This window comes from Heliangelus exortis, chromosome 18 (assembly GCF_036169615.1).
Source record: "Heliangelus exortis chromosome 18, bHelExo1.hap1, whole genome shotgun sequence".
NCBI lineage: Eukaryota > Metazoa > Chordata > Aves > Apodiformes > Trochilidae > Heliangelus > Heliangelus exortis.
This window is the reverse complement of record NC_092439.1, coordinates 4,475,271-4,488,391: the sequence shown is the minus strand read 5'-3', so window position 1 is coordinate 4,488,391 and position 13,121 is coordinate 4,475,271. Positions and strand designations below refer to the sequence as shown.

The 13,121-nt window shown below is 37.0% G+C and overlaps 1 protein-coding gene across 4 annotated transcripts in view; it reads right to left on the bottom strand.

Moving 5' to 3' along the window:
• Positions 1-13,121, bottom strand: part of GAS2 (growth arrest specific 2) — a 63,443-nt gene that overhangs the window by 37,905 nt on the left and 12,417 nt on the right. For all 4 annotated transcript variants that reach the window (XM_071762647.1, XM_071762648.1, XM_071762649.1 and 1 more), the window contains exon 3: positions 11,493-11,617. In XM_071762647.1, coding sequence (XP_071618748.1) covers positions 11,493-11,617 — 125 coding nt within the window. The remainder of the gene's footprint in view (positions 1-11,492; positions 11,618-13,121) is intronic.

The window sequence follows — 13,121 nt, the reverse complement described above, 5'->3', positions numbered from 1 at the left end:
TTCTCACAAAGCCAAATTTCCAGCTATAAATTGGTTTAACACCCTTAAAATCAAAAAGAAATTATTTTCCTGTAACACCTCTGCTTGGACCAGAATATCTCAAGTGATGCATGGATCCTGAACCAGCTGAGCTAACAGGTCAGCATAAGCAGACCTAACAAATCATATCTGACAAAACTATACTCTTTGGGATTTTTGAATGACTACATCCCACTTAAATCACAGATCCCAGATGACCTTAAAGGATTAGCAGCACTGTGACAGGAACAAGATGACAAGAAGACAGCTCCAGTATTCCTGGAACTTGCAGACTTGTGTATAAGCTACTTCAGAGAGCATGGAAAGGAGATCAAGCTTCAGTTACTTCTTGTCTGAAAGCACCTGCAATGTCAAATCATGTCACCTCCCAATTCACTCCACAGTTCTCATCTCTGGATTTTCCACAGTGCCTCAACATACTTTGCTCTCAGGCTTTCCTTTGCAGAAAACTGGCAAGTCTTCTCCAAGCCAAAAACTGGTCATAACCCCAGGAACAGCTCGGAAAGGCATTACAGGGTGAAATCATACCAGGTTTGTTTCCATCCACTCAGTTCTCCAAGTCAAGCCCAGCTAATCCTGTGCTTTGTCCAAACTACTTTGTCCTGTCACATACCTCAATAACCAGCCTATATTCTTTCACATCATGCTAAGGGTATTAAACACTATCCTGGAAGTCTGAAAAAAAAAAATATCTCATATTAATTCAGGAAATTTGAACTAGGAAAAAACAAAATAAAAATCAAAACCAAAAAAACCCAAACAAAAAGACCCAACCAACCAAAGAAAAAAATTGCTCTAGATGGCTGGTGGCTGCCATCTGGCAACCAGAGGAGATTTGAAGACAGTGTGGGCACAACCAATCTGCTCCACTGGGCACTGAGCCCAGAGGGCATGAACAAGTCTGCAGCACTGGTCCTGGAGAGCAGAAGCTGCTCCTTGGCACAGATGCCCTCTGCAGCACAAAAGCAGCAAGAAGCAAGGAAATAGCCAGGAGGTCCTTTCTTACAAGGCCCTGCTGGGAAGGCATTGCAATGCCTGGCAGGAAGGCAGAAAACCAAGTTATCCCCTGGGTCACTGCTGTTCCTCAGTGCTAAATGGGGAATAAATCTGGTTCTAAATATTTTGTGTCTTCTGATGTATGTAGATCATAATGACTGAATAGAGAAATGCTTTCAAGAAGAGCAATTCAGAACAGATGGTTTATGTGTCAGAAATCTATGCAGTTACAGGCAGCAAATAAACCAACTAAGACTTCTTGTACTTAACAGATTACCCATAAATAACACCTCTGTGCCTTGACAAGTGAGACAGACATTTAAATCCATCAGTCAACTTAGACATTCAGAGAGCTCAGAATATTTATTTTACAATTATAAAGATTACAGTCTCTTCTAGAAGTACATTTCTGTAGTAACAGCTACTGACAGCAAGCAAGAGTCTGGGTACAGAAGTATCACACGTCACCAAATCTGTGATCTTGTCTGGTTTTATAGTGACAGAAATAATGGCTCATTAATGGATGGCCTAAACAACTCAGAAGTGACAAACATCCAAAAGTAAAAACAAGGCATGTCCTGGACTAAAATAACCTACATTATTATCAAAGGAAAATAATAATAAAAAAAGAAGCTCAGTTTTAAGTCACCTTATGGAATAACTACTACATAGATGAATATCCCTGGCATCACATGATCTCACTAAAATGTAGCATTCTCCATTTCATCCCAGTTCCCACAGTATTTGGTTCTTGCTGAAGAGAACAGCAAAAAAACCCTCTCCTCTCCATTCAACAATAGCACAATCAGATTTATCACTGAAATCATAAGAGAAATACTGGTGTTTTCTTGTCACCTCATGAATTTCCCTACCACCTTTTAAACAGACCTCTACTTTTTTAATATTTCCAAAACTATCACTGTTCAACTTACAACACATGAAAGCTCTTATTTAAGAAAGGTTTCATGGGCAAATATTTTTTACTGATTTGTATAAATGGCCTATCTCAAAAGTGCTTTCTAACAGATCATTTTGAGGTAATTAGGTTTCCATATGGCAAAAGTGACTTTTGTTGACATAGTATAGTATAACCACAGTTGCTTTGAAACAGCAGTGGCTGCAATTACTCCTATCAAATATCATGAAAACAGTTCCCCAGTTACACTCCTTTTACAATCTTGTCTTGTTGATGTGCATGCATGTGGTTTAATGCAGGATGTGGAAGTGTGAGTGAAACAGATGATGCAATCATGGAAAAATGCTGTCAGGTTCACTTCTAAACCCAGAAGGGACCCTCTTACACCGATGCTCTGAAATCACATGGAAAAATGTAATTTTTTTGGTACTGTTTTTCCAAAATGAGGGTCTGCAAATGTGTGTTAAAACACCTTTCTTTTCATAGCAGACTTGAGCCACACTCTGAGGATCCCTAATCATACCCTTTGAATTATTTCACTACTTTTTCAGCTGTCACTTGCACTTGAATAAAAGGAATAAGATTAGAAGCTTTGTTATGGAAGAGGGTTACAGAGGCAATCACAGGAAAAATTCACTTTTATCATTTGGTGACCTACATTAACCAGAAGAGAGGGAAAAATTACACTCTGGATGACTGCAGTATCTGACTGCAGTGGTGCCTCTCCTATAACTGCCTCATGTTATACGAACAGAAACTCACACTGAAACCTGAGTATATCAGCTTGATAGAACAAATGTCTATTTCAAAACATTTTTACAATTTTTGCCATTAAGTTTGATGCTAACCACAGAGCTATCATCCTTCTGAAATTCTCCCCTGATTTTTCTCAGGGATTCTTCAAAAGCCTTCCTTCCTCCTATAAAATCTGAATTAATTCTTTAGGATAGGAAAGACAAAAATTCTGCCACCGTTTCCTCTGTAAATAAATTCTCTCCTGTCTTTTATAAATTTGTTAAATATCAGTGAACTGAAGTTCACATCTACAAGAACTTACTCTTACTGAGCTCTTAAATTCACCTCACCACAGTGTGACAATGCCTCCAGCCAGCATCATTTATTCAGTTGCTATCCTAAATTATTCAGGAACACTGACCTAAAATGTCTCAGAACCCATTTATAAATCACAGAAGTGGTGTCTCAGAAACTCATTTCAGCAAAGGAAAATTTAGTTTACCTTTGACTGCTTAGTGATGCCACAATTTGGAGTACATAACAGTTTTATGACAGACCAATAAAGATAATAAACAGCATCAAGTCTTTATATCAACATACCAACTACAACTTTAAAATAAATATATAAGTGTATGGTTATGAATGTCTAAGTAGAATACATTTTCCCACTTCTTCTGCATAACATTAGTTTTAATTTCTTAAGATTAAGCATCGATGAGGAATAAGATTAATTTAACTACAATACCATTTCAAAAGTTAAGATTTTGCTCATGGCTTTATTCTTTGAAGTTCTCTGTCCAAGACATAGCTCACTGGCCACACAGCAGAAGATGAAAATGTTGGTTGTCATTCAAAAAAAAGGTGGGATTAATACATCATTCTAAAAAATTACTTTAACAGAAACATTGCAACACCTACTTCTAGCAATGTGTTAGAAATCCAAGGGATACAAGAGATGACTCAGTTGACATACAGTGCACCAGACAACTGGCATACCCAGAAGGAATGTAAAAAAAATTGGCAAGGCAGAAGCTTCATTCATCAGTCTGAGTACATTTGATTATTTGACTAATAACTCATTTAAACGTGGTCAAGAGACATGTCCATTTCAGTGTGTGGAGGCAAACCTATGATGTCTGCCAGGATTAGAAAGCCACCAATGAGAAGGTGGCTACTAGGCAGCTGGATAACCTACAGAGAGCAACAACTGGGAAGCTCCTGTTGGAGAGCAGGGGAGGCACAACTGGTGGAAGCTGACAACAAAGGGCCCATTTAAAGGGATGTCAGACCCTGGTCCTCCCCACTCAATTTGTATAATTGAGGATGGGATTGAGTCACTGCAGTCCACAGACTCAAGGAGTCAATAAATTGACTTTCAACATTTCCAGACATCTGACTGTATAACACATCTGTGCCTACTGACAAGTTCACTTTTCCTAATGCTCTTTGAAAGATCATGTAGAAGTACTTTACAAACTCCAGGCATGTGAGCACCATAACCTAGAAGCCATTACTTCTACATTATTTGCAATCTAAAAATGCTCCAGGAGGCCAACTGCAAAAATCAAGTGTGTTGGGGGGTTTTCTCTATGCCATAATGTCATTTAAGAGACAGACTACTATTAAACAGCATTAAAGCTACAAGAAAAAAAGAAAAAAGTTCAATAAATTTTTATGGGATTCCATAGCTCATTCAAATAAATGCTCAGCATTTTGTCCTTAGATTTCTGGTTTTTAGAATTTACATTTAGATGGGGATTTTTAAAACTGGTATTTCATAATAAGTTTCCCAGGTAATACCAGATTAGAACAGAACTGCTCAAGACTAAGAGTTGCTCTTTCAGAGGGCAATTGCAACTAATCTTTGCTACCTCATCCTTTGCCTTTTTCCCACCACAACCAAAGAAGCCAGAGCTGGATTAACGTTGAGTTAGCTGAAAAAGCTGAAGAATCCTAGTTTCTGAATATCCCTCATTTATATTGTCACCAATGAAAAAAAACAAAGATGAGGACTGCACTTGAGTAGGATGTTTGTGGCTATTTCTTTGTCACCCAGCAGGACCTGTGAATGAACATGGCAAATATGTGCATAAGCAGCAGCTTTCCCATGAGATACAAGCTGGTCAAATCTGAGCAGATTTTCATAGGACCCATGTCTAAAAGCATCTTATTAACCCACAATTGTGTTATCAAACACTTGGAGGGGAAGTGATTCTCTCAAAATAAAGTTAAATATGAAAAATATTAAATTTTGGCAAAAACAACTCATTTCAGTCTCAGAAATTTCAAAATCACTTTTTCCCCTTAATCATTCCAGAAGAACCCAAGCTAAGCACAGCGTTTAGAAAATTTCAGTCAGAATAGCTGAAGTCTACCAAAACACATTATGGGCTCTAAAGTTTCCTATTGAGAGCTGTTCCCACAATGTCACTTAGAGTGTGGTGTAACAGGGTTCTCATAACCAAGAAGTGCCTTTGGTCCATGGAATTCTAGTGGATAACCTTTCACTGGCAGCCTGAATAACAAATGTTAGAAGCCATGCAAATTCTTTTATGTAATAAGTCCAAGGCTGGGTGTACTGCTATATTACAGTCATGTTTCTTCTTCCTTTTCCTACTGTTTTTCTCTCTGTGATCAATCTCACACTTGGTGACCTTTTGAAGCACAAGGTGGGGTAGGGGGTTCCCAACCTTTTCTCTAAGATTAATTCCAAATGGTGTTTTACCTAAGGTGAGCTCAGTGTCAAGGAGGACTGTGATAAAGATCTATGCAGGCTAAAGGAAGACAGAATTTTTTTCAGACGCTTTATCTGTTTGCCTTTTAGATTTCCAGATGTTAAACAGAGACACATTTTTTACACAGATGATGGAAACCTTCAGAGAGGATTTCATATGTAGCTCACTGCAGGTAAGTCTGATTTTCCAGACCTCTGTAATGTCCTTTAAGAAAAATAGCATCTTTGCCTCTATGATTAAAAATTATCTGAATTTCTGTGAGTTTTCCAATTAGAAACCACAAGGAAACTGCTAGAGCCCTGGGAATTCTTGGCTGGCAAAGATTTTAAAATGTCCATGATTTGAAAAACATGTTGGAATGTTAATCTATACAGCCAAATTTCCAAACCAGCCTTAAATCAGCCTCTAAATTTGTGAGCAAAGCTTTATGCAATACTTGAAGCATTTGGGGCCAATTTACATATACAAGTTAAATCGGCAATATACATTTATTTATATAAATAAATGAGAGATAATTATGAAATGTACAAATTGGTGCCTATGCCTTAAAGTGACTTTTGTTTTCTCTTGCACTGCAGTCATCTCTTATGGCTGTATGGCCACTATCTCCAATGTTTCAGGAATTTTGGCTCCTTATTCTAAGTTCAAGACTCACTATTTTTAAACAGATTCTGTAGTTCTTGTTTATTCATTATTCCCTAAAAACTACTAACACTAAGTTTTACCTAAGAATTGCACAATTAAGCTGAAGGTAGTTGATCTAAATTATCTTTTTTCCAAGCTTTTAAAAAATTCGTGCTAATTTAGAATAGAAAATGTAAGTCTCTAATCTTACATTTCTGTTCCAAACTATTCCTAACAGTCGAAATAAAAAGCCCCACAGTTAGATGTTAAAGATTTTTCTTTTGTTTTAAAGACTTAACAAAAGAAATAATAGGAATGTTACAGCACATTTCATTGTAGGCATTGTAAGGCAAAGCCCAGCAAAACTAAAAATGGCAGATACCAAGTTCTTCAGTACATTCACCTGAAAGGTACCAAGCAGACAGTTACAGAATATCCTCAATTTTTTTTTTTTTTCAGAAATGTAGTGAGAAACAGGAATCTATCCTACCATGCAATCCTCCTGCCCATCTTTGTAAGAATTATTTGTTAAGGCATATAGGCTTTGTCCACATGACCTGTTGCAGGCAAATCTTAAGACAAGCTACAAGAAACCTGGTAGCAATCCAGTTGAACATGAGCTCAGCAAGCTATTGACATGTCTGAGAAAAGGTACAAGGAATTCTCTTAACAAAACAGCTTTACAGTCTTGTGGAAATGATTCCTTCCAGATGGATTAGCACTTGTGAGTCATTTCATGAGATTATTCTTTTCCTCTCATTTCCACAGCAGCCCACCACTATAAAGATTAATATACAAAAAGACATTCCTTCTCCCCCCCTCCTTTTTTTTTTTCCTCCCATGGAACTGAGGGCCGTATCTATACTGGAAATTGTTAGAAATTGATTCTACAAGCTTTTTCTGCAAAACAAAAGTCTTCAGAAAGTACAAGTGTGCAGACAAGCAAATTGCTGCTCCAGACCACAAACAATCTGTTCACAGCTTAACCACATTCATGCAATTCTCAGCTAGAGAGGCAGATTTATAACTCCAAGAGCACCTGCAGATGGTTTTGCTAGAGCTGAGGACTGTCTGGACAGACAGGCCAAGACTTCAAGCTTACAGGATACTGTAGTTGCTGGGAATCTGGCCCATTACAGGACACAGATATCCTTGAGAAATGGAAATCTACAGTCAAAAATAAAACCACTGCATCAATTTGATTTTTCAGCTTGGTTGGCTATCAGGGATCTAGAAGAGCAAGATCCACATTCTCCAAAGGAAGATGCTCCAAAGCAAAGCCAGAAGAGACTGTACAAAGAGAAAGTTTGTTCTTAAGGCCTTTCCATTGGAACCTGAAATGCCCCTTCAAGTATGAAAATGAATACCCTTTCCAGATAATAATAAAAAAAAAAAACCCCAAAACATTAAAGCAATTCTCTCGTAACTATGGATGTTCTTCTGAAAATCTCACATCTCTGATTCTGTTTAGAAATCTTATTCTTAATTGAAAATATTTTGATGCAGAAATATAATTTTTCAGAATTACAAAAAAAAAGAAATTATAAATTTACTAATTGTCATTGCATAGTGCCTCCATCATTTGTCAAGATGAAGACTTCCTTAGGGCATGAGTTTTTCTACTTGAAGAACAATAAAGTTAGGTGGTTTGGAACATTTTTTGCATTTTAATATCTTGAATAATTCCAATGTATGTCCGATTTTGACAGCTCCAGTAAGGGAAGCTCAGAACTCTTTGCTGTTGATTTTATAAACTATAATATCTAGCCCAAAGAATAATACATTCATATGAAGATAGGTAAGATTTTCTAAATACAGATTTGGATTTATATTGTGCTTCTATTTCTTTTAGAGGCCAAATCAAATCTAGATAATGGCTTCCTGAGGTTGAATTTTAGATTCCAATTCATTCCAGTATTGCTGAGGGAGATTTCAGTTCAGATTTATCTGGATAATCTCTGAGAACTTGGAGAAAATGATGATTCAGTCTCACCCTGTTCTCATTCATTTGCCATGAAAATAGTGTTTTCAGTGGAATGTTCATCCATAGGCAGCTTCAAGGATGGTGGGCAGACTATTATGGCCTGCCTAGTAAAAAAAAAATGGTGATAACTATTAACGCAATTTATTTATGTTGATTTTAAAATCTTAATTAATGGGCTTACTAAGCTAAACCCGAGGAAATGTGGGCTCTATGCATAATGCACACCCCTTGATGCTTTGAATTTGTTTGTACAGCTGCAAAATTCTCAAATTAACTATCTGTCAGGAAAAGTAAAATACTGCCAGGAGAGCATGGAGATGAAATCCAAGCCAATGGGAGAAAATTACAAAATGGCATCCTGTGACATGAATCACTATTACAGAATAAGTCCTGCTAGAATAATAAGGCTGTAGTTTCTAGACAGTGGATCATTAGCAGCAGCAGCACAGGTAGTTCCAACAACTTACTACCATACAAATCTTCAGCATTTATTAAGATTGATATCAGTCATCTCCTTGTCATTTTTCAAAAGTACCTGATGATATTTATGACTCTACGGTCTCCAAAAGAGGGGAAAAAATTAACTCCTTTAAAAAATACAGCATACAGTCAGACCAAACTAATATTGTGCTCCCTGTTTAAAATAACCACTTTCATTTAGAACTCAGCTTTTTCTGTCTGAAGCCAAGCATCATGTACAACAATGTCTGCAGAATCATCAGGTTTTAAAGCATGGTTTAGCTGCTTAACAATGAAGAACGTTGCCTCATAGGATTTGCAAAAGACCCTAACACCTAACAGCCTTTGCAATGAACACTTGTTTAGTGCCTCACCTTTAGAAAAGCTTTTATTATCTTAGGACTGAATGATTAACAAGCCAAACACCCCAAAGTTTAGGAATTAGACACATGGAGGATGCATTCAGAGTATCTGCTCAGTTACACAGCTTGTAAGTGCCTGTTAATGGCTTTAAGCTCAGAAGGGCAATGAGCAGAGGCTGCATAAATGGTACCAGAGGCTGCCAAACCCCAATGCTCTCAATCCTACATAACCCCCCTGAATAACAGATATCAGAGCAGGGTGTGCCTCAGGTGCTGGTTTTTTCTGCAGGGTCCAGTCCTAAAGTGAACTTTATAGAGAACAAAAAGCACGTATTTAATTTAAATTATTTTTTTTAAGATTGACCCTTGTGAAAGGATAGGTTTGGTCATGTCCATGTGCACATTCAGCAAGGTATTCAGCAAAAACACACAGAACACAAGAGTGACCCTGCTGGGTCAGCCAAAGTTTCATCTGACCCAGACTGCCTGTAAGTGGGTACCTAGGGAAGGCTGAGACCATAGGAAACATATAACACCTCTTGATGCTTTCTCAAGCTCCAACCATCTTCAGCTGTCTTGAAACCTCACCTAGATGGGGATTCTGTGTATTCAGCTTTCCAAGAGATCTCACTTCCATTAATCTATTCAGTGTTTTCTTGAATACACTTTAACATTCATTAACAAAAAATTTCTGACCAATTCCTAAACAAGGATCCCCTTTTATGTTTTAGGCTCTTCTTAGCATCATTCAGTCTCCCACAGCTTCTGTTTAGGCAACTTAAGGAATTATGGCAAACAACTGATGACTCAGTGTATGAAGTATTAGTTTTCAGTGCTTTCTTACATGTGTGGTTATAGCTGCTAAACTGGACAGACAGTACCCAAGAGCTGCACAAGTGAATTCATGATCTGTATTACATATTAAACAGAACAGGATGTATCATCTTCCTCTAATATAAAAGTTAAACCAATGTATTTGATGGAGCTTTACAATCTAGCTCCCATGCAAAGAAAAAGTTCACATATGAAAACAGACAAAATTTTCAAGCTTCTGGAGGGACTTAAGATTCCACTACTGTCCCCATTATCTATAGCCTTATTCTGTCATCCTTGCTTGTGCTGCCTGCAAGCTGATCCTTCTGGCAGCCACCCATTTCATAACATTCTGCTTTTATGTAAAAAAAAAAAAATATTAAAATTACATATAGGGCTAGAGAAGTGTGTTCTCTCTTTTGACAGAGGGTGGACGCTACAGAAGTCAGCAGCTTCTTCCAGCTGACAGTTGAAGTCACCAAGGAACCACAATGTTTTTGTTTTCCTGTGCACAGACAAATGGCCAAATGGCTTTAAAAGTCCAGATGTATTATTAAAAGAATACATAATAATGATTCAGGGGAAGATTGTGGAATTCTTACTATGCTAAATCTCATAGAGTATAGTTTTATACATTTCCTTGGCACCACAAATCAGTTTTTCCAATGTGTAGACTGGTCCTATTGCCTAGGACTTCTACACAGGGAATTACAATCTGAGAGGATAAATAGCTCCCTAACAGACTGTAATGACACAAATCTATTACTCTGCCATTTCTTTGAATTCTTGCTATACTGAGTATGAAATAATATACATTGAGAAAATAGCAGTGGAGTAGAATTTTGTCCTTTTAATTGCATTGCTTGCTATACCAGTCTGACAAATAAAAGACCAACAAATCTAAGTAATTACATCATATGGGATCACAAATGTCTGATTGGTTTCTAAAGTAACTTTGGTTCGAAAAAAAAGGGGATCAGCTGAGGAAGAAAGGAGGTCTACCTCTATAGGAAATGTCCCAAACACTGAGTTATCTTTCTAAATAGTAGATCCCTCCCAAATGAGCCACCATCAGACATACATGTGATGACAAATAATCTCAAAACCCCAAAGAGCAGTATTAGACATCTAACAAAATCATGTTGTTTGAATTTCTGAATAGTCACTAGAATTTTGTAGTTGCTGATGAATTGATGACTACTATTTCCCTGTGGTCAAGCAAGGTCATCATTTGCATAATCTTTGCAAAGCTCTTCAGTATCTTCTGCAGCTTCACCTTTTCCACGTCATCCTTGCAACTCTGTACTGAACCTCTTCCAGTACACAAACAGGACCTTTAAACTCAAGGCACCAAAACTAACTATATAATTTTATTATTGGCCTTCTTAGAGCTTTTTATAGAGGAAAAGTCACCTCCCACAGCTACTTAATGTTCCCCTTGCAAATAAGTACAAGGATCATGTTTTGATCTAGTGGAAGGTGTCCCTGCCCATGCAGGGGAGTTGGAATTAGTTGATTTTAAGGTCCCTTCCAACATAAACCATTCTATGATTCTTTATTAGCCACCACATAAGATAGACCAAGATCTAGCAGTGTTATCTTCCACATTACAAGTCATTTTTTAGTAACTTCATCTCATAGTTTAATAATTATCCAAGAAGTATTAATTTCCCAATTTTATACTTTTTCTACATGGAGCAGCCTTATCCTTCCCATTTGCAGACCCTCCACTAATGAAATCTCTTGGCTGAGCAGAAAATTTTCAGTACCAAACCAGTCAGATACCTCAGAAACTGATAATACATGCTAGAACATTTACCAGCACTTACTTTGCCAGGCTTGTTTGCATCAAAGCTGTTTTCTTTAAATTTCTCCTGCAGGGTCTCAGCTAACCGACAAAGCAAGGCACCATTATCCAGTTTCTCCATAAAGGTTTCTGCTGTGATTTCTCTACCTGAATAGAAAAAAAAAAAGTTAACATGGCAGAAAGTGTGCAACAGTACAGACTGCTTTTGTGTAGAAACAGAAACCAATAGAAATCTTGACAACAATCTGAAATATGCTTAACTGAATAACTTGTATTCCTTGGACTATTTAGTGAATAACCTCACCACTACTTCACTTGTATACTTATAAGAAATTATTAAAAAATAACATGCTTTCTTAGGGAAGGCATATGGCACTTGAAAAATAATTCCAGCATCACACTCCACAAATCTTGTTTTACTTATGAAATTCCAGTATTTTAAACATAGTGTTTTAACAGATAGCAGGCAAATGATTTACACTACTGTGCATGGGTAACTACAGAGTAAAAGGTGCTAACAATACCAGAGCTTATTTTGTAGCAGAAGTAGAGAACCACATCAAGAAGGAAAGGGACATGATTTAAAAAAAAACCAACCAAACAAAAAAACCCCCAAAAACTTTAGGACTTGACCCCCCAGGAAGTTGACAAAAGACAACAGTGACCTTTGAAAAAGCTTTTTCAGAAGCGTACGTTGAAAAAAAACAAAAGGGGAAAGAGTGAAATTTCATCTTCTGTACTCACCACACAGATTACAATTTTCATCGAAAGAACAGAGCCAAAAAAAACTCTGATTTCAAAATAAATCCATTATTATCATGCTAAGTGATGCTGTACTTCAGCTGCCACAGATCATCCTTCCTGGCTATGGCAGACCTTTCATTATACTCTAAGTACATCATCCTGACAGATGAGATGTGCATTCTGACCAGGCTGGAAATGCCAGATGAGAAGGTAATCATTTGCCACCTGAAATTTCCAGCCTCTTAGCATCATCTCCTTTTTCTTGTTGAAGGTTTTCCATTTTCACATTTCTATAGGAAAATTTGCCTACTGTTTGGACATATTTTTTGACTGGCAACTGTATTTTTCAGCCCTCTGAACTTTTGCTGATACCAAGAGAGCATCAAGGATTAATTCTTGCTCTTTCCATTAAAACATTTGTCCCACCAGCATTTTTGGCAAGAGGTAGGAAGCTAAATTTGAAAAATTAGTATATCATAGTAAATGCTTTATTTTTAATACAGCATTGCATTTTATAATAGACTCATTTTCTTCTAAAAAATGCATTTCAAATACTTTGAGCCGACTCAAGATTTTCATTCTGATTTGGAAAGCATATTTTTTTACATAGGAAAAAGAAAAATCACAGTCTGCATATCTATTCTGTCCTATGATTTATAGTTTTATTATTTCATTTGTCAAGTATTAAAGCCTAGATAGAGAGATTTTCTCTGTGCAGAGACATGGAAAAATAGAACAATTTTCTTCTGCCATTTAACAACACACATATTATTTAAAATGCTGAACTGTGTTAGCAGTTTGGTCACTGCATATTGTAGGCTGAGCTAGAGTATTTTAGTTCTGTTCCCTTTTATGAAAGCTGAAAGAATGAGTTTTGCATTGAACATCTGTATCCAATGAAAAATAT